At 43.2% G+C, this 18,614-nt stretch overlaps 1 protein-coding gene across 7 annotated transcripts in view; it reads right to left on the reverse strand.

The window, feature by feature from the left end:
• The window catches only part of ASPH (aspartate beta-hydroxylase), a 584,233-nt gene that overhangs the window by 143,079 nt on the left and 422,540 nt on the right, over nucleotides 1-18,614 (reverse strand). For all 7 annotated transcript variants that reach the window (XM_086965790.1, XM_086965792.1, XM_086965789.1 and 4 more), the window contains 2 exons: nucleotides 15,022-15,172; nucleotides 10,466-10,602 (listed from right to left, as the gene is read on the reverse strand). In XM_086965790.1, coding sequence (XP_086821916.1) covers nucleotides 10,466-10,602; nucleotides 15,022-15,172 — 288 coding nt within the window. The remainder of the gene's footprint in view (nucleotides 1-10,465; nucleotides 10,603-15,021; nucleotides 15,173-18,614) is intronic.

Here is an 18,614-nt window from a genome sequence, read left to right on the forward strand (position 1 = left end):
TGCTTGTTTCTGATTCAGGGAAGACCTGGCTTGGCAGTTCGGACTGGACTATTCCCATGAGGCACAGGGTCAAGACTGATTTGCATATAGCTGGGTCTGAACTGAGGTGGCGAAGTGAGCTAAAGAACGATGATGGGTTCATCCTAGTTATTTGACTAGGGGTGTTTGAAAGGTTTTAGTGCTCCGTCCATCATCTCCTTCTGTTTGCGTTAATGCCTATGCCAGGTTATGTCGCTTCCATGGCTAGAAAACCTGCTTTGGCTGCATTATTTTGGTTCTATGTCTATATATTTTCTTAGTAAACCTTGAAATGGTGAGGAAGAGATAGCTGACCTCGACAAATGTCGCCTTAGATGTTGTATCTATTTAATTAATCCAATAACCTGACGATATCACATTTCCCGGAAAGATAAGGTCTGGTGAAATCTGCGTTGAGAGGCGGCAAAGGTTCTGCATTAATAAGGGAATAAGGTGGTGTCCATTATCAAAGCTGAGGAAGATGGCGACTTCTATGGCCTAAGATGGAGTCTGGATTACATAAAATGGAGTTCGAGCCCAGGGACTTTATGTCAGAGGAAACCATATGGGCAAGTCTTAATACCCCTAAAACAATAATGATTTTAATATATGGAGATGGTGTGGGTATGTTTCTTACTCCTGAATTGGAACCTTTGACTAATGTCTTCAGAGCAACAGAAAGATTTACTGATCTACTAGTTACAAAATGAACAAACCTAATACAGAAGATATCTTGATTCAAAATTAAAATCTGAAATAACAGAAGAAATTCAAACTATGGTGACAAGGTAAGTGGTTAAATATCATGGGTCTAAGGTCAAAGGAGTAGTTTCTGAAACATATAAACTAAACTATGGACCTTTATTAACAAAAAAAAAAGAAAAAGACTTTGAGACATAGTGGTACAAGACGCTCTCTGTTGTAGGGCAGATAATATTAATTAAGATAGACGCCTTGCCACATTGCTTATTTTTGTTTCAATGCTTTTCATGTTGTTTATAACAATGATTGCGTCGCTAAACTGGATCAAACACATTGCTTTTGTGGGCAGGCAAAACCCATCATACTGCCTGAACTAAATCATGTGCTTCATTGATGGACAGTACAATTGCTGTGATTTATGTATAGGCTGTCCAGTTTTAGGTTTAAACCTATAATAACTGATAAAACCCCACTGAAAGAGAAATAGCCCTCACCAGTAAAAACATATAAACACTGAAAAAACACCTGCACAATCACAATCTAAAAGCCATTCAAAGAAAGGAAAAAGAGAGTGAAAGAGTCATTTTTTTCTTCCGGAAGGAGCTAATACAATATAATGTTGTTATACAAGCTAGCAGTAAGAAAGACTGGGCTTACATTATTCTGCTTGAGTTTGGTTGTTTAGGGATGCCACTAAAATATTGTTTCTTCTTCCCTTTGCTTTTTTCAGTTTTGTGGTCTTTGGTCTAAAGATGCAGGGTTCAGAAGCACGTTTTAAGTCTTGTTTAATTATTTTACAGACTGTAGAGAATCAGGAAATACCAAAATCATATTTCATATTGTGGCTGCGTTTGATTCTTTCACTGATAGGTAAAATGGCTGCTTTCATAAGAATCTTTCCTAATATGTGTCATCACATTTACCCACAGAGAATGGGTAAAAACCCTTAATACATCACCCCCAGTTTCTAGTGAGTCAGTACTGATAGTAGGTGAACTGCCAACACCTCAGGCTTTAAACATTCAATGCAAGGTATAGTGACAAGTATATTGTATTTGTATTGTAATTGCATTTATATAGCGCTTACTACCCTTGACGAGGCGTCAAAGTGCTTTTTCAGCGAGTAGCACGCTACTCCGGGACAAGTAAGGGATTAGTGTTCAATTAGTATAGTGAAATATGAAAGTAATTAAAGTGGTAGATAGGTTTGTCAGTTATTTGGATTCGGAAGGATAGCAGAAGGATAGAAGAGGAAAAAAGGCTTGTATTTATATAGCGCTTGTTACTCCTGATGGGGTGTTGAAGTGCTTTTTTTGGAGGGGGGGGAAACCCATAACGGATTAGTGGTGAATTAGTATGGTGAAATATGAAAGTAATTTGAGTGGTGGAAATTAGTCAGTTATTTTGAGTGAGAAGGATAACGGAGGGATAGAAGGTGAGAAAGGTTTGCATTCATTTAGCGTTTGTTACTCCTGAAGGGGTGTTAAAGCGCTTTTCTGGCGAGTAGCGCGCTACTCCGGAACCTATAGAGGAATAGTGTTGAAAATTAGTATAGTGAAATATGAAGTAATTTGAGTGGTGGATATGTTATTCAGTTATTTGGTTAGAGAAGGGTAGCGGCAGGATAGAAGAGGGAAAGAGGTTTGTATTTATGTGAAAAGAGCGCTATCACCAAGCATCTTGGATAGTGGTGAACACATGACACCAGACTTTTGGAAAACATGGAAGCAGTGTCACTTGGAATGCTCTGCAAAAAAGGTTCTTTGCAAGTTTAACAAAGATTGGAGTGCTATTGTTCATATTTGCAGTGATTTCGTTATGTGTATGAAAAATTTGTGTGATGACCTCTCAAAATTGATACTTGAGCTGAAGTACTTCCCTGTAAGAGATCATTGCCACTTGTTAGATGGTATGCTGAAACCATTTTACAATCTTCAGAGTTAATGAGGAATGCTATTGACTTTTTAGTCCATTAGGGTGCACCGTTTTCTTATGCACAGGAACGATAACATTCATCATTTTGTGTTTGCGTGGCATCAAAGAAAGAGTCATCCCAACTGTGTCCCTCAGATGATGGTTCTCGGTCTAAGGGGCTATAAATGCTATATTATCCACGTGGCAACTATGTACAGACTTTTAGCTGAGTGATGATGCCAAAGGTAAGAAATGGGAGTATCTTTGGTCACATATTGATATTGATATACAAAAAGGACACTCTACTGCATGCTTAGATTTGATTTGAAAACACCTTTGTCTGTCAAGTATTCAGCATAATTGGTGTTGATGTGAAACATCTCCTGGAGAGTAGGCTGGGCGACACCTTTAGTGACTTAGGCACTGCAACATGTTGCTTGTTAGATGGCTTGCCACTTGGTAAGCAAAGCAATGTTGAAGAGCAATTCAGGAACTTTTATTTTACAATGTATGAGAAATGGTTTGCATTGATGCATAGAAATGTCCCTTCACCACCAATGGCCTTTGAAGTCAATGATACCTCACTGTGGTACTCTGTACAAGTTCTAGATTCTTTCCGTAAAGGGGAATTTCTTCCATAGTTTCAAAAGTGCTGCTTAATTTTTGACCGCTTCAAAAACTCTGAGGGCATAAGCACCCAGCTCAATGCAATTTTTGCAGAACCAGCCCTGAGAATCGCAATCTTCAAGTGTACCCGTATTGGCATGGAAAGCTATGTCAGTGGCCAGAGTTAACAAATTGTGTACGGACTGTTTTGGCATTGCACGTCTCAAGTGCCAATGCTGAGAGGGCCTTTTCACATACGTTTACATGGAAAGGAAAAGCGAGTGCACAGGACCAAAGACTCACTGAAGAAGTATTGTATGGTGTACTACAATAAGTTTAATTTGCAAAAATCTATTTGGACCTCATCTATACTATACATACAAGGTCTATGTATAATGCCCTATCAGTGCAGAAAACAAACAATAATAAAAGCAAAACGTTCCATAAACATCGGAAAAACACTGTTTCTGGGTTTTTTAATGGCGCGAAAATGTGTAACCACAGATAACCACTGTTTTTTAAGGTATTGAAATCACTGGAAAACACTGAAAAAACCTCAACAGAATTTACCAAAAATAGAAACTGAAAACAGGAAAGCCTATTTATGTAATACATACAAAAGCAACACTGCATCTCAATTTGTTATCAAAAAATGAAAAACAATTTTTCGATAAGAACACACCAGGAGAAGAATTGACTAAAACAGAGTTGATTTACTCTTTTGTTATTTCAAAAAAATAACGAATATAAATATGGCTGTCACAAACACAGAGGTATTGCGGCAATACAAAGGTGACTGATGTGCAGAAGTGACATGTGGTGACAAGTAAAATCAGTGGTACACTATGTACATGACATACATCACCAGATCACACTAAAATCTGTGCCCAATACTAAGGCCTTCCACCTATGGGAACGGGAGGGATGCAGACCAACAGACCACCTTTTTGACGGGGATGGTCCTCTATCCTTTACGAGTCTAGGCTCAGACCTCGCCCTGTGTGAATTTGAGCGATATCCCTATAACCAAGTGCAACATTGGGTGCTGCACTCCTCAGTTCACCCCAATGCACAACAGCCTCTTACAAAACATGTATGTTTTCTAAAACCTCCAATGGTCGTTTATACACTGAGCTCTATAGTCTCACACCCCCTAGGCTACACAAAGGTAAACATGCCCGTAAGCCTGACTGCTGGCGAGACTTGTTGTGACATCCACTTCGATACACAGCTACCTTGCTTCCCGGCCTACGTTATGCTCGGATTACCCAACACACTTACATTCCCACTTAAGTCACACAGAGGCAAACAGATTGGCCTAACTCTGGGCATGGCATTGCAAAACATACTGTCCGACGGGGGTTTCGAACAGGGTGCCACCTATCAAGGATGGCTACAAAGACAATGGCATATGCTTGGCATGGAGAATTTCTCTCTATCACTGCTGAATCAGGGGTCCACTTTCCTAGCCTCTGCGCTCAATGCACCAAATGTGCAAACATTGTGGGGGCCTGGATACAATTAGTAAGGGAGTTCCCAAAAACATAAATCTTTTTGAGCCTCTAATCTTAAGAACCTGGAAAGGGTCTTGGGATTTAATTTGAATTATGGTCCAAAGCTTGGCCTACTTGGGAGGAGGTGAAATCACAGCAATTATGTCATGTCACTGAGAATGTAATCAGAATAATATGGATATCTGGAGGAGAGAGGTCTATTAAGCACTAGGCGACCTTCGAGATATCAAAAGACCTGGGGTCTGTTTTAGGACTGGTTTAGGACTTTGCCATGTAAAAAGCTGAATTAACAGCATGCATTAATTAAATGTATGTATAGAATTGATTAAATCAACTGAATTCTTTTTAAAGTAATTAAGTATATATTTGTAAGGAAACAGTTTTTTTGCAGTGTTCTGACCCATTGAAAAAGGTATGGTTAATTGGTTACAGCCAATCGGCAAGGACTGACTTACTCATAACTCCCTAGTATATGGTACCCAAGGTACCAAGGGCATTTAAGACAGAGTGTTCACTCAGGGACATAGCAATGTTTGTGCAACCCTGCATGTGAAAGAGACAAAATGGATCCCAGCCTATCAATGCAGACTGAAAAGTGACACTGCTAGTTCGACTTTGCCATTACACCTAATGGCAAAACCACCATTTCCCTTAAGGATATATGTAAGTCTCCCTTAGGAAGGCCTATGGAGCCCTATGGCAGGGATCTATATATTATTAAGTAGGACATATTATTTTTAGCAGCAACACTTCTAAATTGTTGCTTTCCTGTGGAAGGGTTAGGTGCCCCATTGGCTAACACAGGGTTACAGGCTGTCACCCCAGCCTGGCTAACTTCTGAATGAGACCACCTAACCAAGTCAAGTAAGGTATCAAATTAATTGTGACAATAACTCCGATCCGATGCCCAGGCCAGATTTAAAGTCACCATTAAAGTTAACCAACTTTTATAAAGTTGCCACTCTGTACTCCAGCTAGTCCAGTGGCCTCAGAAAGGCAATCACTCGTAGAAGAGTTTCTGACAACCTGAGGAGACATGTAAACGACTCCCAGGCCCTAGAACAAAGGCAGCTGCCGAGGAGAGAGGTGTCACCTCCTCCACCAGGATGGCCAATCAGGGAGTTAACCCAAAGGGCAGGCTTCAAATGTGAGGCGGCCTTTGAAGGGCCGCTTGTGACACACCCCTGAAAAAGATGCCTTCTGTTCCTGCAGACAAATAGGAGACAGAGTCAAGGAAGATAAACCTGTGCCCAAACCTGTTTTCCTGTGGGCATGTAGCCCACCGGTAGCCACACCTCTGGGGTGAGCTACCCAGCTTCCAACGACCAAGGCAGCATTATGTCATCTTGAAGGGGCAAGAATGGGGCACTCTGGGATAGCCAGATGCCACACATCACAGGAGCTTCTTCACGAGAGAGGAGGGGACCCAGTGGCCCATTGGTTAGTTACAGCTTGGTCCTCCTCAGGGTACGTTCCTGGGATAAGTGGGAAACCCCTGGCACCCTGACCCTCATTTCCCTTTGGAGAACAAGAAAGGACCGAAAAAGAACTGTCCTGCTGCCTTTAGTTCACATAATGAGAGGCTGCATCGTCGAAAGGACTGCATCTGCTGTATTTTTGGGTTGGTATCTGTGGCTCCTGACCAGGGAAAAAGTCGATTTCCCACCTTCACCAACTGCAGTGACTCCAAGGATCAGTCTGCTGCTCCTCTGGAACCAGCTACAGGGACACATGAACTGAAAGTGCTCAAATCGACAAAGTGGTAGCCACTGCAGTTGCTGTGCCGCTGCCAGTCACCGGACACACAGAGGCAAATCAAGATAGCCCAAACTTGCATCAGTGTTTGCCGGACCCGGGAGTGCTATCTTCTGTGACCAGGTTCATCACACCAAAGGGCACTAGCCCCCACCAAGGATATTCTCTGTGACCGCTGTCATGAGGCCAAGTGACCAGCCACAGCTGACCTTCTACTGTCGCAAAGAGGACGCTGTGGAACCCCAACTGCTCTGGTCAAAGTCATCTCAACGCACCGGTGCAGAAAGGGATCAACCGCACATCAACCCCAACGACAGCACAGCATCAGGAGCATCCTTTGAGTAGCCTTTGCCTGCATCCCTCAGCATCAGGACCACTACATTGAACTCTATGGCAGTCATCCTGTAAAGTTGGGAACTTGCTTCAAATACGCTATTGTGGCAAGGAAACTGATCAAAGTATCCATACTAGACTCCTAGACCTCTGCCCTGTCGGATTAAGTGGTGGAACCTGGGTAGGAATCGCTGAACTGTTTCAAACTTTGCAAAGTTTGTTTTAACCAATGTTTGTTTGTGATTGCATTTGAAAGTATTTATTGTTTTAAAAACTCTGTATCTCCGGAACACGCTACTCGATTTTGATGATCAGGACTGGAAAAATTCATAAAAATATACTCAATTATTATAAATTATTGGGGTGTCTCTTTCTTGAGTGACTTTATTTCGTTGTTTGGCGCAGTTAAATGCTTCACACAAAGAGCCCGATTTAGATCTTGGGGGATAGGTCACTCCCATCCGCCAAAGGGATTTATATTTCGGCGGACAGGATATCCGTTACTGTTATGACGGAGTAACCCATATGAAAAGATCTAAATCAGGCCAGTTCCTTTGCCAAGCCTTACTGCTACCCAAGGCCAAGCTAAGGTTGAGTAAACGATACTGACGGGACCCAAGATTGTGTCTGTGATTATATTCCAGGATAAAGCTCCACAACCATATCATATGGTACTCCCAGATCCTCACAATATTGAATTTAGCTAATGGTTATTTAAATTAAGATTAACCTCCTCTGTCTCTAACTAAAACAAACGAATGGTAGAACCCTGATATTAATGGATAACCATTTAACAGGAATGATGCAGCAAAGAAGTCCTACCTCTCGCTTTTTCCTACAAAGTGTGCTCCATTTTGTGGACAAGAAGAGTCGGCGCTGATATTACTGGCAAACAGCCCCCTCTCTGTTTAGATCTCGCCTACACTGCGTGCATGCGCTGCATAGGACGGAGGCCTTTAGCAAAGGATTCGCCTTTTCAGCCAAAAACGTGCACGCTTTGGATTGCCTTCAATGGCAACGCGTGCACGTTTGGCGATTCCCTTGCGGGAGCGAGCTTTAACATATGGTTCCTGCTAGGGAAACTGGAGCAGGCCCCCTCCTCTCTCCCCTCCCCCTGCTGCCTCTCCTAAAACTTTTATTTTGTTTTACCTTGAGCGTGTTGTGCGCGCTTATTTGACCTGCTAGAGGACAGGCTGTGCCAGCGCGGTCCGTCTTCTCTCAGCATGTTGTCCTTCTCGAAGATTGCTTGTGAATGCCTGTAGTCCTGGCGAATTGCCCTTTCACTGAGATCAAAGGTTGCACTCTGACCCTCTCGGCAAAGGTGCCTTGAAAGCGCCGACACCACAGTGATCACGGCGAGGCACTTTGCATGGTGAAAATGTCCTTGAAGCTGCAACCATATGTTATACTGGTTCTAGAAATAAATATTAGGCAGCGAGGCCACTGTTGGAGACTTCAGGGCGTAGGGCGGGGTTTGGTCCCTAGTCAGTGGCAGCTTCGATAGAGCAGACACAGCCCATTGAATCACCGTATTCTGACACTTTCCCTAAACTCTCTCTTGCTTTGCCTGCAGGGAGCTAGTGCCACCTGGCAACAAGAATTGTGGCTCTTTTGAAAGCCATGCTAAGGGGTTGAGGGAGTGCACTGTACTTGCACGCACAGTCTTGTTGTTTCCAAGCAGTGGGCGACTCTTGCGCAGTTGTGTATTTTGTGCCCCCCCATGTGGAGTGAATAAGAAGCTGAGATTCTCTCACTTTCACCGGGAAAAAGTGCCCCATATCTCTTCAGTCATTAGTTATTAGTAATACACCCCCCCCTCAAAGGTCAGAATCATATTGTAATCTCCTTCGTTTGTTCTGTTGAATCCGTTGATGTATGTGCAGCGTGGGCTCCTGGCTTCATCTTTTAGGCTAACTACAGAGGTGCCGTGTTATGCTTTTCTTTACTGAAACTTTGTATTAAGCTGAAGCTATCTCGGCATCGTGATACGTGTTCTGAGTGCATGCAGTATTTATTATGTTAATGTCATGTCAAAAACTGTAGCCAGCCTTCTAAATTGTGAGTAATTCCGCCCTGAGACAAAAACTGCTCTGCGCATGTTTTCCAGGGCCAATATTGTCTGTTTCCCCTCCACCCTACCACTAACACCCCCCTACGCAATTTTGAGATGTAGTGAGCGGAAACGATAAACATGGTTCAGAATCAGGTTGACTGCACCGGAGTTATGCACATTTTACCCCTTTCTGACCTATGATCTACTTGCTTGTATTATCTGGCGAAATGTGCACAACTTAATTCCGCGATCAGTCGCAAGCATTCTGTGCACCCCCCCCCCTTTGAAGAAGCAACTGTACAGTGTACGCACGCACATGCTCCTCAGATGAAAAAACCTTTAAGCAAATAGTTAAGGCCTTGAACAGACATTAGAGACTTACGTGGTAAACATGCACATCTGTTGCAGTTCAGAAATATGACATAGCATAAGTTGTAATAGCAGCATAGACATAGAATAAAGATCATGCATAGGCCTCCATTTTTGTTCTAAACCATACATCAAAGCAGGAACCCTTCAAACCTTAATTATCTCACCCAGGCTCCCCTCTGCTGCTTTAGAGGACTTCCCTTGTGTACACATACTTTTTGCCTATTTAAATGATCTTTTCTCCAACCTTTCACCCCCACCAGGCCTGGCTTTTCTTTCTGTTCTATTACGCACACTAAATAAATCTACACCGCCCCACACAGACACTTAATAATCAACACTATTAAGCAGCAGCAACCCCCTTAACACTATACACAACACTAGAACATACTGGTTTTTAAATACTTAATTAATCTGATTCCAACAGCCCTTGAAGTACACATTCAATTTAGAAATTCCTAACATTTAAAATGCATCAGTTGATCAATAAAACATTAAAGGCTATTTTATTATTGAACGTACGTACATTCTACACTCACTATAAACGCACACTAGTTCAGAACAAAGGGAAACAAGCATTGGCATAGCCAATAGGTCTCGCCATTGGACCTTATAAGTGTTTAGCCATGCAACAGTTGATGTTGTTGCACCAAGGATATTGTGCTGCATAACTAAATACTTCTAGGGTCCCAAAGGCGAGACCTATTGGCTATGCCAATGCTTTTTCCTTAGTTCTCAGTGTATTGCGATACACGCTCATTATGTTTTTTGGGCATTCCCTTGTATCATTGATCAAATAAAAACACAAAACTAAATATTTAAACATACATGAGATAGTAGTTTAGCCATCTCTAGTTATTTTGTCTTCTTGTTACAATATGAGTTGTAAGAAAATCTTCATGGTTCAGAATTATTCGACCCTTATTAAGGGCCTCATATCCCCATATCTCCTTAAGAATAAAAAAAAAATACCAACAGGGATTTGGGAAAATATACAAAATAAGCCATATGGTCCTCATAACATAATGAAAATTAGTCACTGCAAAGGGGAAAACAGAGTAAAGCACACCAGTATCCAAACAAACGGTATGAGAATATTTATGACGTATCTTTTATGGTTGTATGTGAACCGAAATAAAGAAATTTAGAATGTTTGAGTAAAGCATAAGGCATAATACGTTTTCTGAAGCTTGGAATTTACCTCCTCGTAGACTTTCCTTGCTGCGTTGTTGTCTCCGAGCAAGAGGTATCCAACCCCAAGGTCGTTTCTAACGGAAATATCCTCAGGGAAGAGCTGGACTAGTTTCAGCAGAGTATTCAGCGAATTCCTTGTGCGACCTTATTTTATTCAGAGGGGGAAAGCAGAATATAAATGAAGAGAAGTGTGTCACAAGCACATGAGAAGCACGCGCTATTAAGGTTCAGACTATATCCGGACGCCATTTTTCCATGTAGCGCCGTCTTCGCAAGAAAGGTTCATGGCACCCTAACGACTCCACAGGCAGCCCTGATGCCTGACAGCACTTATCCTAAAGGAGAAAATCATTTTAAGCTATGCTGGACTTGTGGGGGCTTTAGTTATTAATGATTATACGCGTATATTTGAATCCACTTGCATGAAAGACCCCTAATGAGTGCATAATGTAATTATGTGTTGCATATACTTGAAGGAGGTTGAGAGGCGCATTTAGAACAGAAATACTTTGGAAAGCGATTTGCCAACAGTGACGCAGCCGTGGAATGCAAATCTGGAGGTTACATAGATAATTTGTTTACAGGTGAGAAATTAAACAGGAGAACAATCTATATACACATGCACACATATCGGCAAAGCTTTATCAGGGTTTGGGAGAGTAAGAGGCTGATATCAGTGCACCACGCGGCAGGTTTGGGCTGGCCTGCCGGGCACTCAGTCACTCTGGCACTGCCAGATGAGCAGGGTTGAGAGGGCTAATGCATGGACCAGTTTAATCCCTCATGGTCCATAAGACCAAAAAAAATCACCTAACACTGGCCCTTTCAAGGCAGCTCATCTGGCAGTGCCTGAGTACCTGACAGGCCAGTCCAACACAGCCATGCGGGCAGCAAGGAGGGGAAGTTCTGCACAACAGAGTGGGGATAGGTCATAGATTGTACCGAGACCACCATGAGAAGGCTCAACTGGGCTCTGCTAGCAACACAAAACTGGATTAAGAGACATGGATTGGTGATGCGGGAGCTTGTGTACTGAAGACCAGGGGGTCAAATGAGTCTTTCAGAAGACAAATGAGCAGCAGCTGCAATAAACCAACCTAAAAAGTATGGCCCTATTTATGAAGGTAGATTCCCACAGGAGTAAATCAACACATGTAAATTTACTCTGACACTTTGTAGTAACTTTACTACTGTTGGATATTCACAATTTCCAAATGTTACTACTAAGTGTAGACGTACATGTCTTCACCCCCTGAATTGAGGGAGTGAAGCCTAATTTACGAGTGAAAAGTTGCTACCAGTAACGTTTCACACGTAAGCTGAGGTCTCGCCCACTGTACAGAGATCTTCCTGCGGTAAATTATAGGGGTATTTTAAAAAGCAAATTAAGCTTTACAAAACGCTGTGAAAATACTTTTATATTACATATTAATGTAAATTAATTTCATATATATTTTAAAAGACAAAAAGTTAATTTCTTTGTACATTATTTCCTAAGTACACCATTAATTTTTATGGGAGCGTGTTGCAGTACCAGTGGTTGGCCATGTGTTTTGTTGGAATAATTTTCGGTCTCAGACGAGTATATTTACGACTGTTTTGGGCTCTTTTTGGTTGCAGTAATTTTAAAAGCGCTGTTTGTCAATAGAGTGGGGTTACGCTTTTTTAGGTGGGTGCATGTCCCTCCCTGAACCATCCCATTCAGTAGTAATTATTGCCTATTTTACGGCCACTCCCCCATCCCTCCCACATTTACTACTAAAACAAAGGTGTACATATACAGAGATCTGTGCAGTTGTGGTGGAGAGTTCTGCAAAGGAGAGATAAGAGGTATAGGTGGCGACCATGTAGTACATGAGTAGTACTATTGAAGTTCAACTAAACATACTCAAAAAATACAGTTCGTGAATGGGCGCCCCTGTGAATGTGTAAATGAGTGATTTGATGATATACAATGTAATGTGATTGCACTTTTTAAAAACCAGAGTGAAATCTGGCAGCAGTGGCTGTGGACGGGGTGAATGATTTTAGACAAATCTTAGAGTCAAATACAATTAAAAGGTTTCTTGCAAAGGAGAAAGAGTGAAGGGCATAAGCACGGAACATGAATTGTAGGGGAGTCAGAGGAAGCTAGGAAATCAAACTAAGTGGTGGACAAGGAGTGTGAGAAATGGCAGGGGTCATGCAGAGACGAATGGTGGTCTACAGATTAAGATCTGAGTTGGAGTTTGAGGGGGGTCATGGAAAATAGAAGATAATTTGACTGTTGTCAGGAAAGGGGTTGTAAGAGCAGGGTAAGGAGGTGGGATGGCACCAAGGAAAGTGGGAAATATGTAAGAAAAATGGAGGGGGCAGAACCATTGCAACACCCTCAGAAACACATGTGCGCGAGCATTCAACTGAACACTGGAAGAGTGAGAATACACTTGAACTATTATCTCGAACTCTTTAAAGACTCTGCACCAATATGTACTACATGTTTGACCCCTTTGCCTATTTGTATTAGTTGTCTTATTGATTCAAATGATTGGCTTTGCATCCACCTATTTGTACTGTCAGCTCGATTGATTTATCTGTTTGACTATGCTCCCCTTCTATGTAAAGCGCTCTGATATCTGCAAAGATCTTGTCCGCGCTATATAAAACTTTCAAAATAAAAAATAAAAGAAACACTTAGAGAGAATTGTATAGAACCTTTCTAAAACAGTATCCATTCACTGTGAGGAGGTTCAGTAGGATCGTCTGAAGGTGTGAAAAGTGGTAAACAGGTTGCAGAGGAAGACAGATGACAGGCGATTATGATTATTATTAGAAGAGTTGGTGAAGTTAGAGAAGATTGAGGCAGTAGTCTCAGGGAAGAGGGGCTACAGAGTCCAGACAGAAGTTGGCTAAGTTGGTTATTTGAGAATATGTAGAGCTTAAGCTTGTTGAAGATCAACCATTCAAGAGCTTCTGAGAAGAAAAATAGTTATTTTTCTTATAAGTAGCAGTACTACAGCAGACCTGAAAAACTGTGGGTAGATTTCAGTCCAGAAAGAGCAACTGAATTATGTAAAGAGAGAAGTAAGATTTCTGGAGCAAAGCACCAAAGCTTTGACAAAAGCAGAATGGATTGGAAAGGGCACAAGAAGGGTAGGCAATTTTTAGGCTGAGGCGAAATTTGCTTTGAAGGTGTAACAGTGAAGAAGAGGCAACTGGCTAATCGGATGGAAGCAAATAGAAGAAGGACTGTAGGGACACTGGAGACGGTGTATTTTTTGCGTTTTTGATCTTTGTATAGAAGTAGCAAAGCTGCTGGCCAAGTAGTTTATGAAGATAATGGAAGTTGGAGGAGAAAATGGAATTGGCAAATGGGACAGATATTTTCAGTGTGGTTGAAGGACCTGCTTAGGTCTTGAATTTATTGAACTTTGGTTTCTCTGAGAGCAGTGATGTGGGAGTTTAACTGGAGAAGGGAGGTCCTTCCACTGGGCAGGCAGAGGCACACCTTCGTCTTGAAGGTGCAGATAAAGTGGGATAGTGACCCACTGATGGAAAGGTGGGATAGGCTAGAGGGCATTGAAGGTAGAGCCTAGTGTGAAATTATGTGCTTTGAAGGTGTTGCAGGTTCTTGCTAAGGCAAGGCTATTGTAAATCTGCTCAAGTAATGCCAAGATGGAGTCAGAAAGAAAACTACGTTTTTAGATGGGCACATCATTGTTGACTGGGAAGGGTGAGGGATCACTCCACAGTTGATTGGGAGTGTAACAGGAAATCAACAGATGAGAAGTCGTCACTGGAGAGGTGTATCAGGTGGTGATAAAGGGCAATTGCTTTATAGTGTTTTTAGAGTGAATTAAACAGGGCAAGAATCAAAGATTACGGCCGGTATCTTCACGTCAAAATCTGGCTATTACAAAATAATGACCTTGAAATGGGGAATAACCACACCAACTTGAAATAGTGGGTCCTTTTCAACTGTTTATCACCAATCCTGGGGATATGTCCATTCTTGCTGTGCACAAGTAGTAAATCTGCGTGGGGGCGGTGGGCCGTGACAGCTTGTCAGGCAGAAGCAGTGGGTGAGTGGGCCTCAGAGGCAGACTTCTGCAATGATGGTGGGAGAGCTGTGTGCTCCACCAGGGTCAGGTGGGTGCCTGGCTTTCATTCAGCTTACAGCCCCTTGCTGCCTGCGGTTTTACCAAGTGCATAATCGCACCTGGTAAACCGGGGCCTCTTGCGCTTGCACCCAGTACTCCTGGGTGGAAACACCAGGTAACTCATAGTCTGCCGGGTGGTATCCTCATGGGTATACACCTCCACCAGACTCACAAGGAGACCCTTAGTCGTCATCACAGCTCACTAAACCTCATCTGGAACACTTCCAAAGCACTGCAGCTCAATGCGTACCTACGGTGGTTCTCTCCCTGATCATGTGAGGGGTTCATGATACTATACTTCCTCAAAAACGCGAGGGTCCATATGTTCTTGTTATCTTAGTGCTAAATTATTGTGTAAAGTGGTTCATGTCTTTCGAAAAAATCAATAAAATGTTATAATGAAGAAATAAAAAATCGACCTCACCCAGGAACTGTTGCCTGTTGGCTCGCCTCTTCAGGGCCAGTTTCACCAGGTCTGATGGAACGTTCGGTAGATCGGCCACCTCTTCGTAAGTGCTGACAGCCTTCTGCAACATTTCATTGCTCCGCATTTTTTCTGCCAGGTCATCCTCACACTAGATGGAAGCACAAATAACATTTGAACCACTAGTTCTTATCTGTCCAGCTTTGTGACACAGTGAAAATCACAGACAGCTGATGAGATCTTCTGTGTGGCAGAATATGTGTGGTCATGAAAACAAAACAAAAAACTTAGAACTGCCATTAGAATTTGCAAACTCTTTTACACATCTCAACAGAGTATCAGATACACGTATTATATCCTCATATGCAAACATGAATTATTGCAAGGATGCTTACGATTGCCCATATGCCTTCTTGCTTGCTGTCGTGGGTAAGCTCTCCTATTACCACCAATGTAGGCAGCTCATTGTTTAAAACGTTCATGGAAGATAGTATGTTGGATATGGGAGAATCAAAATGTGAACAGACCAATGTGATGTAAATGTAAATGTAAATGTATTTGAGCTTATATAGCGCACAGCTACCCACAAAGGGTTTCCCGGCGCTTGCTTAGGGAACCCGTCCTGGTATTCCCCTGTGAGATAACCCCGGCAGGGTATCCACAAGGTGAAAGCCAGGCATCCCGCCGCGAGGGGCCGTTGTGGAGATTAAGCAAGCTATTGCCCAGAGTCGCAGAGTGTGAACTCGTGAGTTGAGAAGGCACCGGAGCGAGAATTATCGAGTCCGTGGAATTTTTTGAGCCCAAGACCCGCCGAGGCGGGGAATTGAACCCTGGTCCAGGGCCGATCTCAGCTTCCGGATCTGCCGCCTCTAACCCCTGAGCCACACTTCTCCACCAGCAATGTTTTTGTAAAGTTTCTGAACATGAAAATGTCACACGTGTGTCGTCACCGACAATGGTTAGTTTGTACCTGTCCTTGCTAGAAATGGACTCCGGAGCCTACTTCTGGGCACGGATCTACTTATGGACAATTGCCAACCACTTGATACAGCACTCACTCTTCTTCACAGTTGTGCAGCTGTGGCGTGCCCAGTGGGGCTGCCATATTCTGTGCTTGGCTCCTCCTCTGACCGGATCGACCTGGGTTCTGTTATGTGCTGGAGCGCTGGCTGTGCTTTCCCACCACACGGTGGTGGTTGGCAATGGCGAGTACTGTAAACTTCACAGGAGAGGAGGAGCTTACACAGGGGCATCTCTTCCACAATGGTGGAGGAGCAGCACCCGACTGCCTTGTTCAGATCCAGCAAATGAAAACTAAAATGATGATCTGGCATGGTTTTATTTTTCATTTGTCGGCTTTGAGCCAGCTTGTGCAGGCCGGGACGAGGCACAGGAGGAGGAGTGCTGTGTGCATTCCTTAAGTGTGCATATGTGTTTAGCCGGCCATCTCCGGTTGACCAAAATACACATGCCCACTTCGGTTTCTCTAGTCCAGCATTGAACAGCCGGGCTGGAGAAACCCCCACAGACTCGCTGGCCTGAGTAAAGCATCTTTTCGGCTCGCACAGGCCAATCCCTTCGCTGCTCTCTGTGACGTTGGGGTCCCAGTGTCTGCTAGGACAAGGCAGGGAAGAGGAAGTGCGACATGGGAGGTGCCCGGCACCCCGTGTGTGTCCCCTCCTGCACTCCTCCTCCTGCGTTTACCCATGCCTTAAAACTTTTCTGTCTCTCTGCCCACTTCCTGTGTGCCGAGTGTCTGCTGTGGTACCCTGGTCCATAAGTTGTTCGTTTGAGGGGATGTCCATTTTGGTTCAGCAGTGATACACCCTTAGAATCTCTGCTTCTACCACCCCGCCTAGCCTGACCTTCCATGTTTATTGTGATTCCCTTAACCACATGCGCGCTGCTTTGATTCTGCTGGAATGCTGACTTTTTAAAAAACCCATTGTTCATGACGAGCTGGGCTCGTCATCAGTGTTTGAGGAGGCTACACCATGACGAGCCCAGCTCGTCATCAGCCTCGAAGGGGTTAAGTCACCCAGTATGCGCATGGATACTTCAGTATACATAGAAAAGGGAAACCAGAGGCACGGGCTCTGCACTTCAGCTCCTCTAGCATATGGGAGCCAGCACTTCACCACATCACCCTCACTCATCACACCTCAGCGGTTACTAGCTGATGCTAGGCACATCTCCAAAATGGCATGCCTGGTGCATAAAAGAACTGAAAATCACATGGTCTCCGTACCTTTCAGAGCTACTATACTCTCCTCCATGAAACAAGGCACCATGTCACTGCCACTTCCACCTCCTCTGCACTCTAGCTCTCTACCTGCCATTCTGCTTTTAAGTTAGATCAAGGGGTGCGCACTTTTCCTTTGCCACAACTCTGAGAAATTGTGCAAGTCTCACAACTTGTGCAATATTCATCAATTTTGGCTGAGGGAGATCTTTGTGCTAATAAACGGGGCAAAAAAACAAGTGCAGCAAACCATACTCACTTGTTCACATTGTTCGGCTATCTGGTGATAGGATTTTTACATGAATGAAACTGGGATAATGGTGTAATTTCATGGAATGTGACATAAAAAGCGTAAAATGAAATGCTGGAAATTACACCGACATAACATGCATTTCTTTCCACCATCCTTTTAAAAAAAATATATAATAAACAGCTCTTTCCACCATCGTAGTAAGATCTAAAATACATTCCCCTCTGACAAACATCTTCTATGGAGCCCATCTTAATCACACCTTTTCTTCACGGGGCATCTAACTGTACCTATCCTTCCAAAGGACTCACCATTTCTTTGCTGTAGTACTGGGAATCTTTGAATATATCTCTCCACCAGTCTTGCTGCAATATTACAATGTGCCCCCAGTGCTTAATTTGTTAAAAAAAAAAGAAGTGCAGGTGCTGAAAAGTTTGTCAAGGAGGCCACAGCTCACTTCTTCCTCCGGTGAGCCCCACTTTCAACACTCTCACTGCCTAAGTCTCTATCTTCTAACCTTGATCTGCTGTCTGTCCCCTAAGTCTTTGCTTTAAAAGTCTATCATCTCACCTCTCTAACTGTTTTCTATCATCTTTGTCACAGCTGGTGTGTTACCTTATTCCCCGTATTTCTGACTTGCCCTCTATTCATTCTAGCCCTGCCCTTTTTCCTCTTCACTTTTATCCATGCTCTGCTCTCTCTCCCCTCGATCTTGGCTCTTTACTATCACTCTAGTGATTGGCTGTGTCTCCGCTTTATCATGTGTCTGCTTTTCTTCTTCTGTCATGTCCTCTACTTCCTTTCATTCCATCTTCTCTCTTCTTAATGCTCTCTTCTTCACATCATTGCTGCTTTCTCTTTGAATCTGATTTGCTCTGCCTTTTCTTCTACTTAGCTCCATCTTATCTCTGCTCTCCTGTTGTTTCTTTCTCATCTTTGCTCCTGCTCTCTCTCTCTCTCATCTATTAACACTGCTGCTGCCTGTAACCCTGTTGTCAGCCTATATATGTCCTTGCTATTTTGAACTCTGCGTTTTCCTGTTGTCATTCCTAAAGAAGTGGTAGATGGCGTGTTTTACTTTCTTACCTACACCGAGTGCAA

Source organism: Lissotriton vulgaris, chromosome 4_1 (assembly GCF_964263255.1).
Source record: "Lissotriton vulgaris chromosome 4_1, aLisVul1.2, whole genome shotgun sequence".
Classification (NCBI taxonomy): domain Eukaryota; kingdom Metazoa; phylum Chordata; class Amphibia; order Caudata; family Salamandridae; genus Lissotriton; species Lissotriton vulgaris.